This window comes from Heloderma suspectum, chromosome 8 (assembly GCF_057233095.1).
Source record: "Heloderma suspectum isolate Gila_16-S chromosome 8, 16-S_ref, whole genome shotgun sequence".
Lineage (NCBI taxonomy): Eukaryota > Metazoa > Chordata > Lepidosauria > Squamata > Helodermatidae > Heloderma > Heloderma suspectum.
The window spans coordinates 42,090,641-42,115,516 of NC_139465.1; the positions used below are offsets into that span (position 1 = coordinate 42,090,641).

At 43.7% G+C, this 24,876-nt stretch overlaps 1 protein-coding gene across 5 annotated transcripts in view; it reads left to right on the forward strand.

Moving 5' to 3' along the window:
• Window positions 1–24,876, forward strand: part of RSPRY1 (ring finger and SPRY domain containing 1) — a 43,293-nt gene extending 18,417 nt beyond the window's left edge. For 2 of the 5 annotated variants that reach the window (XM_084812124.1, XM_084812125.1), the window contains exons 3-15: window positions 1,713–1,765; window positions 4,297–4,409; window positions 5,898–6,024; window positions 6,857–6,915; window positions 7,954–8,020; window positions 9,668–9,799; window positions 12,641–12,756; window positions 14,795–14,938; window positions 17,146–17,257; window positions 18,296–18,398; window positions 19,710–19,862; window positions 20,653–20,757; window positions 23,807–24,876. In XM_084812124.1, the coding sequence (XP_084668250.1) occupies window positions 1,713–1,765; window positions 4,297–4,409; window positions 5,898–6,024; window positions 6,857–6,915; window positions 7,954–8,020; window positions 9,668–9,799; window positions 12,641–12,756; window positions 14,795–14,938; window positions 17,146–17,257; window positions 18,296–18,398; window positions 19,710–19,862; window positions 20,653–20,757; window positions 23,807–23,903 (1,381 nt within the window). In that variant the 3' untranslated portion in view covers window positions 23,904–24,876. Of the gene's footprint in view, window positions 1–1,456; window positions 1,528–1,712; window positions 1,766–4,296; window positions 4,410–5,897; window positions 6,025–6,856; window positions 6,916–7,953; window positions 8,021–9,667; window positions 9,800–12,640; window positions 12,757–14,794; window positions 14,939–17,145; window positions 17,303–18,295; window positions 18,399–19,709; window positions 19,863–20,652; window positions 20,758–23,806 lie in introns of all 5 variants that reach the window. The other 3 variants (XM_084812127.1, XM_084812126.1, XM_084812123.1) reach the window with 3 other exon arrangements.

A 24,876-nucleotide genomic window follows, 5' to 3' on the forward strand; every position in this document is an offset into this window, starting at 1 on the left:
TTGGCCCCATTTCTCCATGCTTTCTGCTCCCCGGCCAAAATGTTTGTATTCCAGAAGACGTGTGGCCTGCCAGGTTGAAGCTTTTAATGTCCAGTCCCCATGTTTCTAGATGGTTTTATCTTCTGCACCTGTCTCTGTTCCATTATTGATCGGCTTTTGATTGTTGGCTTTTGTTTTAAATGCTATAATGGTGGTGAACCGCCCTGAGCGCTTCATGTACCGTATAAGGGTGGGTTATAATTCTTCAGAATAAATAAATAAAAAGTTCAAAGCCTTTGGCTGGAAGGCAGCCTAAAAATCTCTTAACTAAATGAGACAGATGATAGTTTCTGGTCATTGAACTCTGGTGTTCAGGGCTGATTATGGCTGTAGTCTAGAGAATCCCTGCCACATGCAGTAAGAGATTTTGCGTGCCAAGTCGGGTGCTTTGTTTTCATTTTCACTCCAGCAGACTGCAACACCACAAAACTGCTGTTTTATCCACATTGTATAAAATTCTGTTTGCAGTTTGTCAGGGGGCTGGTAAACATCCTTCAGGTTCATCTGTGCATGGAGATCCCTGGATTTTAGTATCTTGGCCCAGTCTAACTACAGTAACTTTCCCCATACTGGTGCTTTCCAGATGTTTTGGACTTCAGCTCCCATCAGCCCCAGGCAGCATAGCCAATGGTCAGGAATGCTGGGAGTTTCAGTCCAAAACATTAGAGGGCACCAGGTTGGAGAAGACTGAGCTATCATGTACTTAGGCGCCACGGATTTCAGCGGACATGTATCCAGTAGCCAAGATCTATTGGACAAAACTAGCTTCTACATTGTCTGCTCCACCCTGCACCCACAAAGTGCCCTGCTGATACCTGTAATTTATATTTTTATTTTTTTAATTGAATTGTGTGCCAAGGAGTACTTCATAGTGAAGCACTGACCTCCAGCTGCTGCCATCTTTATTTCCCTGAATGCCTCTGTGCCCCACATGAACCCAGAGACATTCTTAGGAAGTACAGATGGTGGCTGGCTGGAGACCAGTGCTTTGCTTTGAACCAACCCTGGTTGCTGCCCCACCCTGGCAGGGGCAAACTCCATTACTGCTGCCTGGTAAAGCAGAGTCTTGGGGGTGGCAGCAGGGAAATGGGGGGAGTGCTGGGGTTGACATGGGGGAGAGTTGGAGGTAACCCAGTGGAGTAGGAGGTAACCCAGTGGAGTAGGAGGTAACCCAGTGGAGTAGGAGGTAACCCAGTGGAGTAGGAGGTAACCCAGTGGAGTAGGAGGTAACCCAGTGGAGTAGGAAGCCAGGAGACTAGGGTGTGATAGGGAAAGAGGTAGCAGGAAGACCAAGGCTGCAGGGAGCAATGGGAGTGATGAAGGAGGCTTGTGGGTGACTCGGGGGTGGGGGTTTAATTAACTTATGATTTGCCGTTACATGCGAACCGGGCCATTCTCAGCCTAACTTCCTTCACAGGGTTGTTCTGAGGATAAAATGAGACTGTATGCAGTTGTAGCTACTTGGAGAAAGGATGGGATAAAAATCAGGTAGGCACATAAATACCATGGACAATGAATGTTTTCTGTTGTAAATGTGGGAATTTGCTGGCTATTGGACACTCCTGGGAAACACATATCTACATAGCTGTTTATCTTTTCAATGTGTGTTGGTAGAAGTCTACCAACTCTGATAATGATTCACATAACTCTGCTTTGTTTTGTTTTTCTTTCAGTGATCAGGAACCTCCTTATTCAATGATGACTTTGCATGAAATGGCTGAAACAGGTATCTCCATACTCTTGTGTGGCATTCCGGTTATGATCTGAGAAACTGTTTAGCCCTGAAAAGAAGTATAAAGTTGAACTGCATGTTTATTTCCTAGGGTTCCGGCAATTTACAGTAATTATCTAAGTAATACCAAGACTTGACAACGAGTTTGGTAAAATGGTAATTAGCTTAAAGTGTGTACCTGTCTAATCTGGTTAAATTTATGAGGTAGGTTATTGCAATACCAGCCTGCCAGCTGCCACCAGGCAAAAGCTAACAGGCTTATCTGGGTTTTACAGTGAGCAAGTGAATAGGCTTTGGAGTATCTAAGGGAACATCTATGTCCTTTGCCTCCAAACTGAAGGGGAAATTGTCATTAAAGACTAAGGAGTATTGCAGGAGAAGGGAGGAGTGCGCCAAACAGCACAGTTTGCATGATCACGGTGGCTTGTTTAAGCTCTGGCACGTGCTGGGCACCATTGATCTAATTACCCACCTGGCTTGTCATGTTGTCCGAACCTGGGCAGCATGGCTTGTTGGAGTGGGAAACAAGTCTCAAATAACCCAACAACAGCTCATGGGTTATTTAAGGGTTGTTCCCTCCCTCCAACAAGCCACACTGCCCGGGTTTGGATGACACAATAAGCCACACTGGGGCAGGTAATTAGGCCAATAGCACCCAGCATGCATCATGACTTAAACAAGCCACCGTGGCTTGCCTACGCTGCTGTGATCGTGCGAGCCAGGTCACTGTGTTGATACCTCCAGGCTATCTCTATATCCAGTCTGCTTGTACCTTTTAAAGCATTCTGCCCCTCAGAGCAACTGCAAAGGCCTGAATCCCTCTGTAGCACAGCTCCAAAGTACATAACCTGAGAATTGTGAGTAACTCTTTAGAGGCAGGGCTAGGCAACCTGGTGCCCTCCAGATATTTTGGACTACAACTCCCTTCAGCCCCAGCCAGGATGGCCAGTGATCAGGAAGTCCGGGAGTTGTAGTCTGAATCATCTGGAGGGCACCAGGTTGCCTACCTGTGGGCTAGAAAAACCTCAGTTTCATGTCTCTTTTATATCTAATGGGGGTTGGAATGTCTGTGAAACTGATAGTTTTTTCATCCTTTTTATTTATTTAATTTATAAAAACAGCCCTTTCAGCCCTAAAAGGGTCCCCAAAGAGGCTTGGGCCCTCTTTGAATTAAAAGGCAAAATCCATTGTGATCTCAGAATTACCCATTCTAAATTGATGCTATTCTTAACATGTATGAAAGAAAAATGCAACTAAAAACTCTAATGCAGCCCTGATCATGTCTTGAACTGCTCTATAAGCCTCTAAGCCTCAGTCACTGACCTTCCCTCTTCTTTTCTTGGAGAGGGATTTGGAGAAAGGGGCCAGGGGAACACAACACCTAGCCAATCATCTTTCAAGAGCAGAGACTTGTGAGAATTCAGATTTTCTTATTTGACTAGCAAGTCATGCATGGCTCACTTTATATAGAAATAATAAGAAATATGATTGCCTGTTCACAACTTCCTGTCTCTTGACATGCTCGGGGCATGTTGGAGAGGGAGAATGCTGGGAACTAGTTTGATGCATTGCCTCTCCTTTATGCCTTCCTGAGACTTAGGATCTAGCTGTAGAAGGAGGGGCAACATGTTTCTGATCTTTTGCCCCCTATCACGTAATGCAGAAGCATTACGTGATAGGAGGATGAAGGCGGCAGTATGTTAGAGCTTAATTCCCTCCATCATCCTCTTTCCAGAGGCAGCTCCAAACTGGTGAGGGTGGGACAATCCTTTTCACACTCTTCATCCTCACTCTAACAATAAGCTGTGAAATAGGACATGCGTGCACACGCACGTGTGCACGCACACACCCTGGATTGCTGTAATATACAGGCAATCCATCTACATACACATTTCACTAGTCAGTATGTATAGAAGCCAGTTCCTAGATTCTGTTACACACCAGTTGGAACCCTGGATGAGGGTATGATGAGGTGGGCTGGTCCAGGTCTTGGTGGCTCCCATTGAGTTCTGTGGGGCAAAGTAAAGAAGCTTCAGTGTGGCACAGTGAAGTGGGGTGGGTGGGGAACTAACCTTTCTGTATAAGCCATAGTAACTCATGAAGCTCATTTTGCACACACATCAAGTAATAAATAGCAGCTGAATTTGTGAGTTGCTTCCACTGAAAAGTGTTCTGCTCAGTGGTTGAGCACATGCTTTGCATGCAGAAGGTTCCAAGTTCAGTCCCTGGCATCATCAGTTAAAAGGTTCTTGAATAGCTGGATAACATGTGTCTGTGAACTTGTTCTAACATGAATCCCTGGAGCTATGAATATTTGTCCTATCACTAGGAGCGGCTAACTTTGTTTTACCATTTCAGTCTCAATAAGCAGCTGTTCGTTAACTTCTTAGGGTTTGACTGAGATGAGTTGTACAGATGAATTCTTAAAATGCTGTTGCAATCATACTTGTGATTGTTTTTTATGATGACTGTCTCCATCTATTGTTGCCATTCTGAGATAGTTGTGTCTGTTCTGTGGTTGACAGATGAAGGCTGGCTGGAAGTTGTCCAATCCTTAATTAGAGTTATTCCATTAGAAGATCCCCTGGGGCCAGCTGTTATAACTTTACTATTGGATGAGTGTCCATTGCCAACAAAAGTAAGTTAAATAAATATATGTAATTGGTGATCTAATTTCAACAGCATTTAGCAGCCACAGTTATAGAACCTACTTCAAACACTATTTTTAACAATGCAGATACCTTAAATGAGTAATGAGATCTGTGTTGATGTTGCTTTAGAACAGTAGATGTATGTGAATTTTGCATCAACTAAATATCCTAGAAAACAGTTCAGAGCAGAACTGAAAATCATTGAACAAAAAGCCCCGTTCAGGTGAAATTGATGCACTGGGTGCGGGAGGACGGGGGTGTAACAATAACAATAAAAATAAGAATATTTCTTGTGTTTATATATATTTTTAAAATACCTTCATTTTTAAAAAATTATACTGCTAAATAAGCGCTTGTTTATCTAGGGCTGCTACTTGCTTGTCCTATTTGTCCTATTTGCTTGTACTATTTGTACTTGTACTATTTGCTTGTCCAAATAGAAAAGTCTGTATTTTGATGCCATCTGCATTCATGTAGACTTTGCCATTTTGCAAGGATGTTCATTTCTACCCTTCTTGTATCCTGTCAGTATAAACTTTGTTAATATAACAAAGTTATATATACAACTTTGTTGTATAAACTATTTCCAAATTAAATATGTAACAATATGTTTCACAGCATGACAATGGGAATTGACGAGAATTCTTCTTTTGCAATTTTGCATCATTTTAACCAACTTTATATGGGTTAATCATGACACGGGAGTGTGTAAGTGCCGATAGGATGCTTCCTCTGCATCGTCCAGCCTCCGCACCCCGTGCTCTGATGTCACACGGCTAAACAGCTGAAATCGGCCATCTAGCCGCGAATGCAGGGTGGCTGGAGCATGGAGGAGAGGATCCCCTCCATTCTCCTCCTGCCATGCATTGGATAGGTGGTGGCCTCCCAAGTTCAGAGGTGGCCGCCTCACCACATAGGATTGCTCCCTCCCTGAGCCTCCTCTCATCCAGTAAATGTAGTAAGAGTTAAAGGCAGAGTGGCTTTTATGTTTTCTTTTGGCCAGGATTCCTAAATTGCTTATTCTGGAGTTCAGTGGCATAACTCCAGAGTAAGTGACTTCAGGATTTCAGCTATAAGTTTTACAGTGAGTTTTTTTTGTATATATTTTAAAAAGAAACTAAGTGTTTTCTTGTGGCACAGTTGGGGGAGATATGGCCTGCAGTTTATGGGTTTGAAATTATTTCTTGACTTCCTTAAAAACCTGTGACTGCTAGTCAGTGTTGCTAGCCCGCACAGTTCAATAGGTATGTGTTGGTTTTTAATACAGTGGATAACAGTAAGCAAAGGTGCACAAAAAAGGAAGCCCAGTTTATTTTTTCCAGTGCATACAATTTTAATTACCTGAATCAGTGGATTATTTAAATTTTAATGGGAGTATACTAGAAATGAGCTCTTGATTCTGTATTGAGATGAGCAGAATGGAACATGTCCTCTGGTGTTCTGTCATTCAGCAGCATGTTAACTTCCCTGTTTAGGATGCACTGCAGAAGTTGACAGAAATATTAAGTTTAAGTGGAGCTGTTGCTCGCCAGGATGCCTGTCATCCTGCTAAACATCGGAACACAACCGCAGTACTGGGCTGTTTGGCAGAAAAGCTTGCAGGTAAGGGGTGTTTATGTAATTGTGGGGGTGGTCAACTTAGCCCCCCTTCTGTTTGTCTCTAGTGCCCCCCCCCCCGCCTCTCCTCAGTCCACAGGTTATCTTGCAGTAAATATATTGCATGTAACTAGCCATTATATTCTCCAGATCCTGTGTCAGTGCTTAAAGCTTTAACTTAAAAGTGCCTAACTTCGCTTATCTGCACCCAGGCATCCACAAATATGAATGATTAGAATTTTAAGTTTCATGACTAGCAGGGAAAGCCTCCAATTTATTTTTCCACAGAAATAACATGTAAAAAAAAATCACGCTGGGACTACTGGAAGGGAGAGGGTGATTCTTTGAAAGTGGTGCCAGGTGGGTCATCTGCTGGAATGCAGCATAACTGTTACGGATTGGAGAGGAGGTGAACTGCACACACATATCACCCTCCTGTTGCTCTTCCTTGAAAACCCTTTCCAGGCAGTACCAGGGGAATGTACATTCTTTGCCTCTGTGAAGCAGGTGCCTCTCTGTCTACTAGAAGTAGTAGTTGGCTACCAAACCTGGGCAAAATCTGTAGACTCCTGCTTGCATCCAATATACTTTTGATTGGTAGAGGTACGGCCTAACAACAGGGAATAGACAATTGTCTTCATGCCACATTGTGAACTGCCCTGTGGAATCTAACTTTCTGAGCTCCTCTTATTTGAAAATCACTGACACAATATCTTCCTCCTATAAAGCAAAACAGCAGGGCAGTCAGAGTAGCACACTAAGCTCTTTGAAAGTGACTTTTTAAAGAAAGTAATGCAGCAGCTTCGATGCACATGTTTCATTTTTAGTGTTCTTGCAGGCCCTGCAAGTGTAGGTTTACTCAGCCAAGGAATTTTGGAATACTTACTGCAGAGCTTGGTGAGTATCAAAATAAATCAGTATTCTGAGTTGTTCCTCTTTAAACTGCTTTTGTGTGTGAGCATCAGAAGGAGGAGTGTGTCTTGGATTTCATTCTGTTATGATTCAGTAGGAAAGAGCTGGGTCACATCTCCATCATTGCTTTTCAGTGACAGGATCTGGGTTGAGGGAATACATAGACATGGGAAGCATCCATAGCTCTAAGTTAGCACACATACCTTGCACTCAGAAGCCTTCAAGTTGCATGTATTTAGAAATGTACTAGTCACTTTTTCTGCTTTTCAAAATACTCAAAGGGGTGTACAAAAATAATAGTAAAGTAAGACCAACATTATAAAACCATTGCATTATTTAGTACAAACAAGGGATATAAGAAACAGTAGCAGATGGGGCAGCTACAATTTTAGAGGCTTCAGTTTTGTGGGGAGACCTTGGAAAGTAAAAAACACACACACTCTTAACGTGCTGTTGGAAATTAAAGAGAGTTTTATAGTCCAGCAAGCATCCCTGAATAGGCAATTCCTCTGAAAGAGCCTTAGCTTTTGCTCCTGTAGTTCTCATCTCTGAAAGTGATGCGGACACAGTAGGACCGCCCCTGCTGATCTTAATAGTGAGGCAGGCATCTCTTTGCATCTTGAACATCCCATCTATGGCTTGGCTCAGATGTCACAGTCTAGTCTTCCAAACCATGGTTCAGAGGTTCAGGAATGTGTCACAGTACTAACTCCTTCCTGCCTTCTCATGCACTATTATTTCCTGCATTTGGGGGGTTCATTTCACTATAGTTTGCCAACATAGCTTTATTTCTTTCTCTCCAATCCAGAAGGGCTTAATTTTTCTGTATGTGTAGGACTTTGTGTTGGGGCTTGGATCTATGAAATCAGCCTTGTCGTTGGACAATAATCATGCCGTGTTAGGAAATGAATATTTTGTCTTGGCAATGTTTTCCCTATGTTGGATAAATCAGGAAAAGTTTGTTGTTTCTGAAGGCAGCTTAGTGGGAATTACTGAATCCACTAATTATCTGCTTTATCTTAGGAGTTTCAGTCCCACCCAACAGTAATGCTTTTTGCACTAATAGCCCTGGAAAAGTTTGCACAAACAAGTAAGTATGTTTGCTCAAAATACATCTCATAAGAAAAAACAAGGTGGTTCCTAGTAGTCAATGTGGGGATTCTCTCCCCCCCCCCCCGCTTTTTTTGAAGCACACCTGTGGTCTTGGTTTGCTCCATTTCCTCGCTCCGCATCCCGCAGCACATATGGCCAGCCGTGAGCTACACACAGCTCACATAGGCCTTCCGTACGGCCCGTATGGGGACCCAAATCTCCTCCTGCCCCTCCATTCCCCACTACCGATGGTGAAGAAGGTGTGCGAGGAGCTATGTGTGTATGCATCCAGCCCACGCGCGCTGGTATGTGGCCTCAGAGTGCTCAGCCACCACTGCAGGTGACCCTTGGGGACAGAAATGTTGCCCACCCCGTCCTACAGAGACCTTCATTGTGGGCCAGCACAGCACAGCAGCTCTTTTCTCCCCTCTATGGCCAAGCTTCAGCTGAGATTGTGGGGCGTACTTGGTTGCCTGGAAAGAACTGAGCAAAATGACTGCTGTTTGTCAGTAACAGCTTCCTCCAAAGAGAACAAAATGGCTGGATGGTGCCTTAGTTCAGTGGCTGGGGAAGGGCAGGTCTGTTAGTTGTGCCCCTGATGTCCTGCGAAGACGTGACTCCCAGTGGATGTGGGGAGTGGGCAGGAGGGTTGGGGTCAAAGCAGGTTCAGGCCTGAAGCTGGACATGGTGGGGAGAGGCATTCAGGAGCATTGCAAGGCAAAAAGGGAGTCCACTTGTGACCCCTTGCCCCTGACTCCTGTTCCAGGCTGAAGATATACCTCAGCAACATAGTGTTGCTGGTCTCCAGTTCTTGGATATTACTGCCATATGGGCCCTTTGGGGAAAATATAGAGATTGTGTGGGAGCCCATAAGGGTCTCTTTCCTGCTTGGAAAAGCTGCTTTGTTAGCTAGTGGCCAAACTGCCAGTGACTAGATCACTAAGGGCACAACCCTATTCATGTTTAGACAGAAAAAAGTCCTACAACTCTCAGCATGCCCTATTCAGCTAGGCTGGCTAGGGAATGCTGGGAGTTGTAAGAATTTTTTTTGTCTAAACATGCATAGGATTGCACCTTAAATACTTGAATGTGCATGGTTTTCTCTGAGAAAGAGAAAGCAGAAACAAATCCTCTTGCTTTTGCTTTATGATACTGAGTTTTAGAAAACTGCGTCTTTTTAATTTAGCTTTTTAAAATCTGTCGTTATAATGTTTTTACCATTTTTACTTTTCTTGTTTTTCTTGTATTATGGTTTTATTGTTTTAAATTGTTGTACATTGCCTTAATCATTTTTAGCAGATAAGGCAGTAAATAAATGCTAATACTAAAGAAAGAATGTGTTTATATTTCTGTTGAACTTTTTTTCACAACTATCACTCCATGTTCCAGGAGAGCCAGTGTGGTGTACTGGTGAGAGTGTTGGACTGGGAGCTGAGAGATCCAGTTTCTAGTCCCCACTTGGCCATGGAAGCTCACTGGGTGTCTTTGGGCCAATCACAGACTCTCAGCCCAACCTACCTCACAGGGTTGTTGTTGTGAGGATAAAATGGAGAGAAGGGGGATAATGTAAGCTGCCTTGGGCACCTTGCAAGAGGAAAAAAGACGGGATATAAATGCAATAAATAAATAAATGTCTCAATTGCAGGTGAAAATAAAATGACAGTTTCTGACACGTGCATCAGTGACCAGCTTGTCTTGTTAGAGAAATGGACTGATAATCCAGACTACTTAAAACGCCAAGTAGGATTCTGTGCCCAGTGGAGTTTAGACAATCTATGTAAGTAAGGATGTGTTATTTTTTTCCTTAGTTAAGCAAACATTTGCCATTGTGGCATGTATAATGTCACAGGTAATGTAGCTGTCAAGATCAGAATGTGTAAGCTTCTTGGTTAAAACCAGCACTTCATGCACCTAAGTCTGTAATAGTAGGATGTGCATGTTCCACTGCTGAACTCAGGCCACTAAGCCTGGAGCAGCATCACTCAAAGCGGGAGGAAGGTTGGGGTATGCTTTGGGGGGTAGCTTCTAACAGCCTTTGTGTGCTCAAAGGCCCCGAGAAAATCAAATCCGGCTGCACTTCTGACTATTTCAGCATTCTTTTGTCCCTGTGTATATTGGCTTTTAGGCCAAACAAGACTGTCAGAGGCAATTTTCACAGAGGGTGGTAAGTGAGGTGTACATCTTTTGTAAATGCAACTTGCTCTGACTTGCTGCAGAGAATGTATGGCCCCAAGCAGACATCTGCCTTGCATTTTTGAAAGCGTGCTTCTGCTCCCAGCAAGAAGAAAAGAAATGGACTGGTGGAAATGTTATTCTTGTTGTTGGTCGTATTTTTAATTGGCTTTGTTTTGCCTTCCCTTTAGAAACATTATAATTAGTGTGAGACTGTAACCCACTTCACAAGGTGCCCTGAATTGTGATGTTATGCAACCCACCCTAACTCAGGTGTGAGCTGCACATGTTAACAGGAGTGTTGTGGGAGCATCCATAGAAAGTGACAATCATGTCGCTCTGGGTGGTATATGAAGCAGGATGATACGTTCTTCCACCATTGGATCTTCCTTGTATTGCTACTTTTTGTGGGTCTAGAATCTAGCCTCTGACAAAGGCTTGGTTGCTCCTGGATGTCTGAAAATAAGGGTGCTATTAAAAAGGGGGAATCATGCTTCTAGTCCTTGTATTTGAACTCAGTTGGCTCAGATGAGGCAGCCCATTTGTTAGTGAGACCACTAACAAACCATCTTACGAACCATACAAACATGTATTGGCTTCCAGTAAGTTTATGGGTGCAATCTAAAGGGCTGGTTTTAATTTTTTAAAGCCCTAAATTGCCTCATTGTAAGACATCTAGGGAACACTGCGTCCTGTATGAAGCTCCCTGTGGTACCTTGACCTGACATCATGTTGGCTGATAAAGGGGCAGGGCTTTTGGAGTGATGACACCTTTGTTGTGAAACTTGGCCGTGCTTGATAATGATTTTGTGGAGGTCAATGAAGGCTTATTCTGTTATGGAGCTCAGTGAAGCTTTATTCTGCTTCGGTAGGGTTCAGCGTTTCCTCCCCCTCCCCCCGTATTTTATGGAGGTTGTATTGGTGTGCTGCTGCTACTGTGTATTTTCCCTGTTACAGATGTTTATTGCTTGTGGTATTCTGCTTTAATGTGTGATATTGTATTGATTGGACTTCTTATATGTTATAAGCCACACCGGGGCAGGGGAAGGGACCCTTACTGTGGCATCATATAAATTGCAAAAAGAAATGAATGAAAACCTGTGGACAGTGTCCTAAACTAATGCAGCCTTCCCCAATCTGGTGCCTCCCAGGTGTGTTAGGCTACAATTCTCATCCCCCAGCTAGCTCTACTGGCTGGGGAATTATGGGAGTTGTAGCCCCACAGATCTGGAGGGCACCAATGTTGGGAAGTCTGCACTGGAGGACAGTCCTTTACTGAAGGAGAGGTGCATAATTTCACACAGTTTCTCAGTGGTTCCCTCTTTGTCCTCTTGTACACCTCTCACTCCTCCTCAGGGATCTGAGAATTCCAGTGCTCCATCCTTGACAACGACAACAAAACTTCCCAATTCCATTTACAGTGTGCAAAATCAAGCCTGTAAATGAAGTGTAGCCATGGCGTTTGTCTGCTTTTGCATAACTTCCAATGTTTTGTTCAAACTGGAAAATGTATATAGTGAGATTCCAGGGCTCAGGACTTTCTTCATGGTCACATTCCAGGCCATTTGTCCAGCATGGCCTACTGGGTTGCCTGTGAACAAGATTCATCCCCTGGCACTTTTCCACTCAGCCCCTCCTCAATCCTCCCCCTGAACTGAGCAACACAAATAGAAAAGGCAACCAGGGGGGCATGTGACAAATAGAAAGGCATGTGACGTGGCCCTCTGTCCTCAGTTGCTTGCTTTGAATTCGCATGTTACCTCTTTAACTGGTACACCCAGAGAGGTTTGTCATATTTAGGTAGTGGCAAGCCTGCCTCCTACACATTGGCTGAATGTGAATTCTTGCTAGGGGTTAGCAAGAATCCACAAGGGATTACTGTAGCCTGTCTCTAGTGCAACACTGAGGGCTAAACCCCCTGGAGAAATGCCACCAATTGTAGCGTCTCTAGCCTGTATCAGGCCTGTCTTCAGAGTCTGGGTATAGTTTGGAGGGGTGGGGTGCTTGTTTGGAAATTACCTGGTATATCTTGGCTAACTATCTACATCAGCATTCCTCAACCTGTTGCCTTCCAGATGTGTTAGCCTGAACTCCCATCATTCCTAGCCAGCATGGCCAGTGCTGGCTGGGAATGATGGGGGTTGCAGTCCAACACATCTAGAGGGCAACAGGTTCAGGATGGCTACTCTGCATAAACAGTAGCACTTAATTTTTCCAGTGGTGGGCAACTTGTGGGCCTCCAAATGTTTTGGCCTACTACTCCCATCATGCCTCACCATGGCCTATGCTGGCTTGGGCTGAGAGCAGCTGAGGGGAGGTGAAGGTCAAAACATCTCGAAAGCCCCAAGTTTCCCATCCCTGGATAACCAGATCTTGTGTTCTGCAATATTGACACTGCTGTAGTAGCCGTTTATAATTTTTAAATGTATACCCCCCCTTTTTGCAGTTTTGAAAGAAGGCAGACAGTTTACATATGAGAAAGTTGACTTGACGAACATTAAGGCCATGTTGAATAGTAATGATGTCAGTGAATACCTTAAGATCTCGCCGCATGGGTTGGAGGTAGGTTTTAATGTTTTTAATCCTCATATATTATTTTGCACTCTCCACTTCCCTGAACAGTAAGAAGTTTCAGCAATAGCACTATCTGGGTTTGGTTTCCTTTGGATTGGATCAAAGGACATCATATATTTTGTGTCTTTCTAGCTTAAAACTAACCAGGTCCTAGCTCAAACCAAGCAGGTTTCTCTAAGATTTCTTTAAAACAAAACTATTTGAAATAAGAAAGGGGGAGTATATTAGCTAGAGATTTTAATAGCGTTTTTAGTAATATGATTGTCGGATCTAAGGAGAAACACAACCATATAAGATCCCATCCTTTAGAGGTTAAGAAGGGGATACAGATTTTCTCGTTAATACATGTTTCTAGATGCATACATACAGCTGGCATTCTTTCTCCTGCTCAGCTTCATTGGATGACTCCATTGGGTTCTAATATTACGAGAGAGGAAGAAATATGTCTCCCACTCCACATGTAATTTTATACATCTCTATCATGTCACCCTTTTTTTCTAAGCTAAAAAGCCCCAAACTAGTTATTTTCTAAATCAATGCTGGCTTGTATTATCTGCAAATACAAAAAGCAGAGTATAAGTGGGGGTCCAGCAGGCACTCCTGCAAGGCATCAGATCCGCTGACCCCTACATCGGATTCCCAGAGAGCAATGCGTATAGCACCTCCAAGGTTACACCCCAGTTTCCAGCAAAATCCAGCTAGAAACTCTCAGCTCTGTTGATTTATTCATTTTTTAAAATGCTGCTTCTCAGAAAACATGTGCACCCATTAAAAGAGCATGTAGTTTCTCTTATCAAATCCCTGACTCCTATCAAGACATACTAGAAGCAAACGGCATCAGGAACATAGGAAGCTGCCTTATACTGAGTCAGACCCTGGGTCCATCTAGCCCAGTGTTGTCGACACTGACTGGCAGCGGCTCTTTAGGGTTTCAGGCAGGAGTTCTCCCAGCCCTACCTGGAGATGCCAGGGATCGAGCCTGGGACCTGCGGCATGAAAAGCAGGTGTGCTCTGCCGCTGAGCTATGGCCCTTCATGCACAGTAACCAAGCACCCAGACTCATAACACTGCTTACATTCATTATCTACAAGCCTGAGTTTCTAAGCCAGGGGTCTCAAACCTCTTTCAGCCCAAGGGCTGAATTTGGTTTTGGAAAAACGCTCAGGGGTCACATTCTAGTGGTGGCCGGGGCCAAAGGGGCGCCACCACACAAAAGGCCGTCTCCTTTTAAATACATAGCGTATGTCTCCCACAGATGGTTTTGGAGAAGGGCCTCCTCTGAAGATCTTTGTGCATGGACAGGTGAGAATGAGGAGGCGGTCCTTCAGGAATTTGGGTCCCAAAGCATTTAGGGCTTCGGTAGTTAATAGGGAGTAAATGCAATTCCTTAAGAATCGGTGTAATATGGTTCCATTGAAATGAACCAATGAAAATTCTGGCTGCTGAACTTTGAACAAGTTGAAAGTTCTGAACCATATATTTTATATTGTATAACCCTTATATATTTTGATAAGACAGTACTACAAGGAAACAATAATAAACAGCAAGCATCTAGATCTGCCTTCCCCCAACCTGGTGATTTCCAGATGTTTTGGATTACAACTCCCATCAACCCCAGCCAGCATGACAATGACCAGGCTGGGTGGGGATGATGGAAGTTTTAGTCCAACACAGCTGGAGGGCTCCTGGTTGGGGAAGGTTCATCTAGATCTAATATATGTAATTTTATTCCTACGGCAGAGTTTAGATTTTTCTAGGGGCAGAATTTGGAACTTCAATTTTATTTTTAGTTCACTGCTCGAGATTTACTTAAAGTGATTTGATAGCTGAACAAAATTTGAGTACTTACAAGATTCAGATAGTTTCGTGTTTAGCACAACATAGAATAGCAAAGATTAGTTCTGCTAGCCAGCTTCCTGAAAGTCGCACTGAGAACATCTGTGTGGGTTTAAACTCCTCCTGCTGCTGTGCCAGGCTGTTCTCATCTTTGGCGAGCAGGTGATTATTTTTCCTTTTTGTCTGTTAGGCCCGATGCGATGCCTCGTCTTTTGAAAGTGTACGGTGTACCTTCTGTGTGGATTCTGGAGTTTGGTATTATGAAGTCACAGTCATTACTTCCGGAGTGATGCAGATAGGATGGGCTACCAAAGACAGCAAATTTCTCAATCATGTAAGTGGCTCACCCATGGGAACCTACCCATCAGATTTAATTGGTGTTGGAGGCCCTTCTGTGGGACCCTCCAGCTTTGGAACAGGGGCAGATGAGAGCCAGGTTTTCTGTGTGGCACCATGCTCTTCTGATTTCTTTGTAGAAGCCAAGTGAAGGCTGCTGTTTTCCTGTACCTTTGGGTTCCATGCTCCTAAAATCAGCGAACAACATAATTAGAAAAGTAGGGTATAACAATCTTAAATATAAAGGTACTCATCCAAAGTTATAGCTCAGCCAGTCCTATAAACAGCTATATCCTACTTAAATAATTTTCATCATTTCAGTCTTTCTTGGGGGGGTTTCACTTACTAAGGCATTTTTACTTGCTTAGATTTTACTTTGTTGTTCTCAAGCTTTGGTTTTCAAAGGGGCAAAATATTAAACAAATAGAGCTTCCCTCTAAAACAGCCTTCCCCAAACTGGAGCTTTCCAGATACGTCAGACTACAATTCCCAGTATCTCCCAGCCAGCTCCAGGTTTGGGAAGGCTGCTCTAAAACTTACCACAAGGCTGTTTCCAGATAACCAGCATCCTTCTACAGTCTCCCTCAGAGCAGTGGTAGTGGCAATATCTTTGCTGGGAGAGTGACAACCCAAGCTTCCAGCAGCTATTGATCTCCAGGCAATACCTAACTGCCAGAATCCTAGGTGTCGTTTGGCATCTCAAAGACCAACACATGTATTCTAGCATAAGCTTTTGTGGAATATAGCCCACTTCATCAGATGCATGGAGTGTTATGGAGAGTTTCCGGTTATACAGTACATGTGGCGGGGAGGGGACGAATTGTGAACTGTTAAGTCAACAGGAAATTAAATGCAGAAGGTGACAATCATGTTATTAACAGTGGTTATTCACAGTGTAGTTGTTGCTGATAACACAAACAGCCTGGAACTAGGTAAGCCAATTAAACACATGTAGTGTTATTTTTTTAAAAATCCTTTATCCCGATACAGTAAATATACATTTGTTAATTTGCTTACCTTGTGCTAATCATTTGGCACAATGGCCTGGTTAAGATAGAATTTGTTTAATCTCTTAACTTTGATTAAGAGAACCTGAATACCCCACCTATTTGCACACTCACTCTCCTCCTCCTCTCCTGCACAATCCCCCCTTTTTTCCAGCATTGATTGTGTTGTAGCATTGCATCTCCACCAAAGTTTGAAGATGATTTGCAAATTCTGGTTAAAACTAGCTATAGTTAGCACTGATACCTGTATAGATGTGTACCTATATCATAGTCAATGTTGAAAAGGGATGAGAGGAGTATTTTTTATGAGGGAGGCAGCATGTAAGACTATGGGGTGTTGCCAATTTCTTAACCAAGGTTAAGAAATCAGACAATTGTTGTCTGCACTGTGTCACAGGCTCTCCTGACTGCTTGCCCAAATAACTTCTAAAGCACAGTTTATGAATAGAAAGGACAGTATCTGACTGCCCTTTTTGTTTGTCTAATCTCATTGTACCTATTAACATTCTTGTTTGTGTAATAAAATGTTGTCTTCTACCGTAATTGAAAATGCATTCAGGGTTGGAAAGACCCCTGAATCTGCTAGCTGGGGTATGAAAGAGCAGGGACATAGGTAGCCAGGAAAGCAAAGAGAGGTGTAAAACAGAACAGGTTCCCACTTCCTAGTTTTCTGGAATGAGGGCAGCAGCAAAGGTAAGGAATAATCTCTACCTCTGCTTATGTTGCACTGGAATTTGGGTCCGTCCCAAATAAAATCCGAAGTTTCACACCAAAGGCTTGAGAGGGTGAAGGGCAGGAGAGGCTGGATTGGGAATGGAGATCATGGAAAGTTAAGGGAACACAGACAGAACACGGGAGCCCTAGTCACTGGATCTTTCTGGTGCTACTATTCACCCCATGTACATCAACTGGGTGAGATCACATGATGGGGGATCCACTCTAAATGTGTGGGGCTAAACACAGCAACTGCAAGAGGATTTCAGTGGAGGCCAGCATAGTCGAAAAATGGATCAAGTTTAGACCTACATTCAGATCCCATCCTTGAACAAACAGTTCTCTGACCAGGCTCCCCATTTGTTAAAAGGTAACATATTGATAGTCACATATACCTACAGTTATGTTTGGCTTTTAGAAAAGAATTCCACTAGTTCTGTCATGTCCCAAGAAAATTAAATGCTGTTTCCTGTTTTCCCTGAAGGAAGGTTATGGTATCGGGGACGATGAGTACTCCTGCGCATATGACGGCTGCCGGCAGCTGATCTGGTATAATGCCAGAAGTAAACCGCATTCCCATCCATGCTGGAAGGAAGGTACTCCACCTCTCTTGTTACACATGTTGTTGTCTTTCACCTTTGGTGAGTAATTGTTCTAGGACTCTCCCAAGAGTATAGATATTTATTAATTTAGTATTTGCTAGCAGCATCTTAGAGCCTCTTCTACCCTGTCCTCTATCATTATAGATATTCCCCCTCAAAGTCCCAGTTTACACATTCAGAACAGGCCACTGCTACTTTTGATACACAGCATCCTGTCCCTGGGACCCGTGGCCGGGACCCATGCCCTAATGTGCTTCTGTTCAACATGATCTTGTCTGCATCGTGTGGAATTTGTATGGCATCAGTTGATACTACAAATATCCTGGCTAAAAAGGAGAGCAACATTTCCTGTTCCTCCCAGGCATAAATGTAACCAAATCTATGGAGCTTCCTAAATACTTAGATTTGTGCAAGTGTTGAAGATGGCTTGGTGAAAATGTAATGTAAATGTGGCTTACAAAGCAGGGGCCAGCCTCAGGTATGCATGCTTCCGTCTCCTGTGTGAATTCTCTCCTCCCCAGCTTTAACCATAGTTTAATATTACAGATGCTGACTGATCCTGGTTGGTGCTAACTCAAGTTCCCATCTTAACCAGGGCTTGAAGCAGATTTACAAGCTTTCATTAAGATGGAACCTGGTCATAGTTTCTTGGCCTTTTGGCTAAGACTGCATGTCAGCATAGCCCAGCTCTGTGAAATTTCGCCATTTCAGTGGGCTGGATCAGATAATATCTGAGGCCCCGTTCCTCTTTCACAAGCTGCCACATCTGCTCTTAAGGGGGTGTCTTTTTTCTTCTTCTTTTTTAGCAATTTTTTTCTTCATTTTTTCAAGATGAGGCTGGACCGCCATCTGTCAGGGATGCTCTGACTTGGATTCCTGCATTGAGAAGGGGGTTGGACTCAATGGTCTTGTAGGCCCCTTCCAACCCTATTATTCTATGATTCTATGAATAGGCTTATGGGGGGGTGGGGTGCATTTGTGTTCTAATCAGATCTGTAACAGCCTTGTTTTTTGCCTTGTGTTCAACTTAAGGTGACACAATAGGATTTTTGCTGGACCTCCAAGACAAGAAAATGATTTTTTATTTAAATGGGAACCAGCTTCCTGCTGAGAAGCAAGTCTTTTCTTCTGCTGTGTAAGTACATAGTCCTCTTAAGGGCAGTGGAAATTTAGCAGAAGATTAACATTTTTGTAGTATTTGCAAGGCAGCAGTCAGATATTTGTTAAGTTGCTATAATGTTGCAGGAAGTCCACAAACATTTACTTGCTCAAGATGAATGTGTCAGCAAATGGACAACAGCACAGCTGGTATAAAAAACAAAAAGCCAGCTTGTTTCAAATTAATTTAAATCATTCCTGAGGTCTGCAGTGTAGTGTGTGGCAGGGAGGCTGCAGTCTAGAAACCTGGGTGGGTTGAAGATACTGGAAACAAGGAAGAGTGAATCCCAGAGATTGAGTGGTTGGAGAAGAGGGGACAGAATAGGCAGTGTGCTCATATGTGGAGATATAATGGAAGGAAAGGGGGCATTGAACTGAGGAAAAGATGAACCAAGGGGGAAGTGGTGATGGTGGGGCTTCGAAAAGGCTAAAAGAAGGTAGGGTTTGTAATGTCATTCAGGAGGGATAGGAAAGAGGCACAGAGGGTGAGGACTTGGAAGCTGAATGGGGAGAGATTTGAGAGGCACCGGATAACAGAAAGGAGGGGGATAGATTAGGCCATGGGCTGAGAAGCTAGGACCGGGGGGGAATGAGGAGAGCAGGCATGGAATGCCAGCTGTGAGCTGAGGATATAAGGGGGCAGCAAAGCCAGGAGAGGGGAGAGTCTGCAATCCATCTATTAATTTGACCTAGCCAGTGCTATTAGACTGTGAAAACCTGTGACTTGTAGAGTCGTCCAATACATTAGGGCAGGAGTGGGGAAGCTGTGGCCCTCCAGGCATTGTTGGACTAGAGCTTCTATCAGCCCCAAACAGCATGGTCAGTGGTCGGGATGAGAGTTGTAGTCCAGCATTTGAAGGGCCACGGGCTCCCTTCCCCTGCACTGAGGCTCACTGTGTGACTCTGTTGCATCGGTTGATAGACAAGTCGTGGGTGTTTCCCAGTCTAATCACAGGAATGATATTAAAGGCAAAACTGAAGTACTTTGACCACATAATGAGAAGACAGGACACCCTGGCGAAGATGCTGATGCTAGGGAAAGTGGAAGGCAAAAGGAAAAGGGGCCGACCAAGGGCAAGATGGATGGATGATATTCTGGAGGTGATGGACTCGACCTTGGGGGAGCTGGGGGTGGCAACAGCCGACAGGAAGCTCTGGCGCGGGCTGGTCCATGAAGTCACGAAGAGCCAGAAGCGACTGAGCGAATAACCAACAATCATAGGAAGAGCATCGTGTGTCAGCTGGTTTGCATGGGTGCACTCTGATGTTCTCCAACTTTACTTTGCAGGTCTGGCTTCTTCGCTGCAGCTAGTTTCATGTCTTATCAACAGTGTGAGTTTAACTTTGGAGGAAAACCTTTCAAATATCCTCCATCAGCTAAATTTAGCACCTTTAATGATTATGCCTTCTTGACGGCAGAAGAGAAAATCATTTTACCAAGGTAATGTTTTCTACTTGTCAGGGCATGAAACTGAAGAGCTGGGATTTAAAAAGTGCCTTGTAGGAGCTGACACATCTGTATACGATAAACTCATGAGATGCTGTGAAGTTTTTGTACATTTGAAGTTGTGTCAAGAACCTGCCGCCTGTGCTGGGACAAATCAGTCACCGCAGGGATCTTTTCTGCATGGCTTTTAGAAGATGAAACCTGAACAAAGTAATGTGGGAAATGGCAAACACCTGTAGTTTCAAGAGATGTTTGGGGGGCAAAATTTGAGATAGATTCTGCCATTTTTGCCTAGACTTCATTCATTCCGCACAATTTATCTAGCTTCCGAGATTCAGGTTTTATTTAATAATGTCTGATAGTTTGCTGTTTGACAAAGATCAAAGGAAAGTGAGTGAAGGCAGGGGGAGATACTTCCCTGTTCTGTCTAGCTCCCCCTCTCCAACCATACAGGGTAGAAACTTCTTTTCAGTGGCAGTGGGTTTTGTTAAATGAGAAGTCTGAATCTTCCAGATGCCAGGTATTAAATTCATGTGCTTGTTAGATAAACTTGCAAATATGTAGAACATGCATTCAGCAGTGGCCTTAATTAAAGACTTAATGAAATATCCACAGCTGTGCATATTTTTTTTACAGATTCTGAGATTCATCATTGTACCATGTGATTATGTGCACAGTGGTATACATTTGATATGAGTATGATGCCATGTAATAATCTCTTTAAATGTTGAATCACATTAATCAGTGCTGTGCTATTTTTCTCTTTCTCATTTTTCATCTTCAGACATAGACGCCTGGCCTTGCTAAAGCAAGTGAGCATCCGAGAAAATTGCTGCACTCTTTGCTGTGATGAAATTGCTGACACAGAACTCAGGCCGTGTGGACACAGGTATTATGAATAATAATTATGTTGATGTATCATGTTTGTGTAGCTTTCCCGTATTAATTGTCTAGGTATGGTATGGAGTTTTGCCTTTAAAAATCCTTGCAAGCCAGGCTAGTAGGCCTGGTCTACATACAGTCAGGGCCAGAAATATTGGAACAAGGATAACTGTTTTGGCAGTTGGCCTCTGTACACCACCACATTGAAGTTGAAAGGAAACACACCCAGATGGGAGCGAAGTCAGGACTTTCAGCTGTAATTCAAGGGGTTTGACAAAAGTGGGGCACTAACCATTCGGGAAGGACAGCCGGTGGTATACACACACACCCATCATTGGTGGCTCATAAGTAATGGAACAAATGGCTGACAAGCAGCTGCATGGCCAGTTGTGGCCTGTTTCCTGGTACCCCATGACCAATTAAGCAGATAAAAGGCCTGGAGGTGGTTCTGAGTGTTACATTTGCATTTGGAACTCCCAACATGAGGTCCAAAGAGGTGTTCATGCGAGTGAAGGAGGCCATCATTAGGCTGAGGAAACAAAATAAACCCATCAGAGAGATAGCAAAAACATTGGGAATGGCCAACACAACAGTTTGGAACATCCCAAAAAAGAAGGAATTAACTGGCAAGCTCAGCAACAGGAAAAGGCCTGGAAGACCATGGAAGACAACTAAAGTGGATGACCGCAGAATGCTGCTCATGGTGAAGAGGAACCCTTTCACAACATCTAGCCAGGTCAAGAACGCTCTTGAGGAGGTAGGCATGTCATTGTCAACATCTACAGTCAAGAGACGGCTTTATGAATGTAAATACAGAGGCTTCACAACAAGGTGCAAACCACTGGTAACGCTCAAGAACAGACAGGCCAGATTAGCCTTTGCCAGCAAACACCTAAAGAGGCCTGCCCAGTTCTGGAATAAGATTCTTTGGACTGATGAAACCAAGATTAATTTGTACCAGAATGATGGGGAGAGAAAAGTATGGACAAGGAAAGGAACAGCTCATGATCCAAAGCATACCACATCATCTATCAAACATGGTGGAGGCAGAATTATGGCATGGGCATGTATGGCTGCCAATGGAGCTGGGTCACTGGTGTTTATTGATGACCTTACTGCAGATAAAAGCAGCAGGATGAATTCTGAAGAGTATAGGGCTATACTTTCTGCTCAGATTCAGCCGAATGCTGCCAAACTGATAGGACGCCGCTTCATATTGCAGATGGATAATGACTCAAAACATATTTCTGAAGGCAAAGAAGTGGGATGTTCTTCAATGGCCAACATCATTTCAGACTTAAGGATCGTCTTTAATACCTGGATGAAAATCCTTTGCAGTCAATGACCGCCTGAAGTCTGGAACCCATGGACATGACCAAATACTGAGTTTCTTCCCTTGAGATGCTTTGCCAGGCCTTTACTGCAGCTGCCTTCAGCTGCTGCTTGTTTGTGGGTCTTTCTGCCTTCAGGCTTGTCTTCAGTAAGTGAAAAGCATCACCTGATCTCAACCCAATAGAGCATGCTTTTCACTTACTGAAGACAAGCCTGAAGGCAGAAAGAAATGATGTTGGTTTGTTCCATTACTTATGAGCCACCAACGATGGGTGTGTGCGTATGCCACTGGCTGTCCTTCCCGAATGGCTGGTGCCCCACTTTTGTCAAACCCCCTGAATTACAGCTGAAAGTCCTGACTTCGCTTCCATCTGGGTGTGTTTCCTTTCAACTTCAATGTGGTGGTGTACAGAGGCCAACTGCCAGAACAGTTATCCTTGTTCCAATATTTCTGGCCCTGACTGTATGTAGCAGAATGAGTTGGTAGAGTAGACGATACCACTTCAGACTGTAGGCAAGGCATGCCATTTTTGCAAGCTCCTCCCCGTTAAAAGAAATCCTTGCAAGCAACCCCCCCCCCCCCCCGTACAACAAGTGGAGAAGTTCTAGACCAACTTGCTGCCTTCTCTGCTAGTTTTCTTCTTGTAGGGAATTTGTCTGCGAGAACATTTCCTTTAAAAAAAATGTGACTCCCTATCTGCAGTCTGAAGTGGTACAATCCATTCTACTCCTCAAGACTCTACCACCTGATTCCCAGCTCATTCTGCTGCAAGTGTAAACCAGATCTAAGTTATGAGGCAAGACAGAAGATGAATTTTGCTGCTTAAAATAGGTTTAATATACTTGTACGCGGTGGCTTAGTGGTTAAGACGCTGAACTGCAGACTGGAAGGTCGGCAGGTCAGCAGTTCGAGACCCGAATGCCGCGTGACGGAGTGAGCTCCCGTCTTCAGTCCCAGCTTCTGCCAACCTAGCAGTTCGAAAGCAAGAAATTGCAAGTAGATAAATAGGTACCGCCTCGGCGGGAAAGGTAACAGCGTTCCGTGCACCTTGGTGTTCAGTCATGCCGGCCACATGACCACGGAAGCGTCTTCGGACAGCGCTGGCTCTTCGGCTTAGAAACGGGGATGAGCACCGCACCCTAGAGTCGGACACGACTGGTTGGGGACACCTTTACCTTCTACTTTACTCACAGTTGTCCACAATAAAATTGACATGTCCAGACCATACTAGCTGTATCGTTCCAGATCACTATTCCCGTGCAGGTATATATCACAAGACTTAGTGATGGCCACCAATGTGAATGGCTTTAGACAAATTCCTGGAGGAGAAGGCTATTAATGGCTACTAGTCCTGATGGCTATGTGCTACCTCCAGTATCTGAGGCAGCAAGCCTCTGTTCACCCGTTGCTGGGGAACATGGGTGGGAGGGTGCTTTTCCACTCAGGTCCTGCTTGTGGGTTTCCCATGGGCAGCTGCTTGGCCGCTGTGTGAACAGAATGCTGGACTAGATGGACCCTTGATCTGATCCAGCATGGCCCTTCTTATGTTCTTGTATCTATCTCCCTCATGTCCACAACACAATTGGATGAACTTCTTTTGTTTAAAAAAAGTAAGATATTTCTATTATTCCTGAGGAAGAGTTCTGTGTAACTTAAAAGCTTGCATATTATTACCTGGACAGAAGTTGCCTTAATAATTGGCCTTGTATCATTGTCCTTTTAGTGACCTGTGCATGGCGTGTGCCTTGCAACTGGAGACCTGCCCTTTGTGTCGACAAGAAATACAGACTCGAGTCCGACAGATCGCTCACATTTCATGACAGGTGAAAAACTGTATCTCGTGGATTTGCCTCTGATCCATTCCATCCAGTGCCAGAAAAGAGAACGGCAACTCAACCCAAGCCACGTGCACGCTGAAAGCCCAGCCATGGCCCATTTTTTTTCAGAAAGGGCAGTCAGTGGAAACCTGTTAAATCACTCCACTGTTTCAGACCTGTGGAATAGTTCTTTTAGCAGTAATGAAAGTTGGTGGTGAAACTTGAGTTACCTGTTGGTTTGTCTCCAGCCAAGACTGCTGGAGAGTCTCTCTTGATTTCCTCCCCTACCTTTTCTTTTACTTTCCCCCTTCTTTTGCTTCTCCTGCCACTTGCCTATCACATACTGACTATTTTGCACTGGAAACATATAATTCATAATCTCCTCTAATGGAGGGCATATCTGTCTCCTAAAACCTTTATTTTTGGCAGCCATTATGCATCTACAACAAAATACCAATATTTCATGGTCAATGTAGCTTCCTGCTGGTCAGAGACCCTCTGTATTTTTCGGACTGTTGACATGAAAATGTTCAAAGACTTGAAATCTACATGAAGAAACTGATTTGTAAAGAAGATGTGGAGACTATAGAAGAATCCAATTTTTTTTTGATAACTTAGAGATTCCAAAGAACATTGCTTCATTTCTTTTTTTTTTTTTAACTGCAGAAAATTGGTGGTATTTTCATTCATAGTGTTTCTAATTCCTTCAATTTCAGTACCTACATTTTTGTGAAAAGAAAACTAATTTTCAGGAGAAATTCTTGTAACTGCAGTGCTCGACTGGAGATAGTTTGATATTCTGGATATTTTTAAGATACCATTGATCATTGCTCTTTTTTTAAAAGTCAATACCTGTTCCTGCAAGTTCTGTACATTTTGAAAATTGTTGAGCTATAGACTTCAAGATCTGGAAACAACAGGGAACAAATGTGTTAATATTGTTTTGAAAGAAATACATGTTTGAATAGCAAGTGAA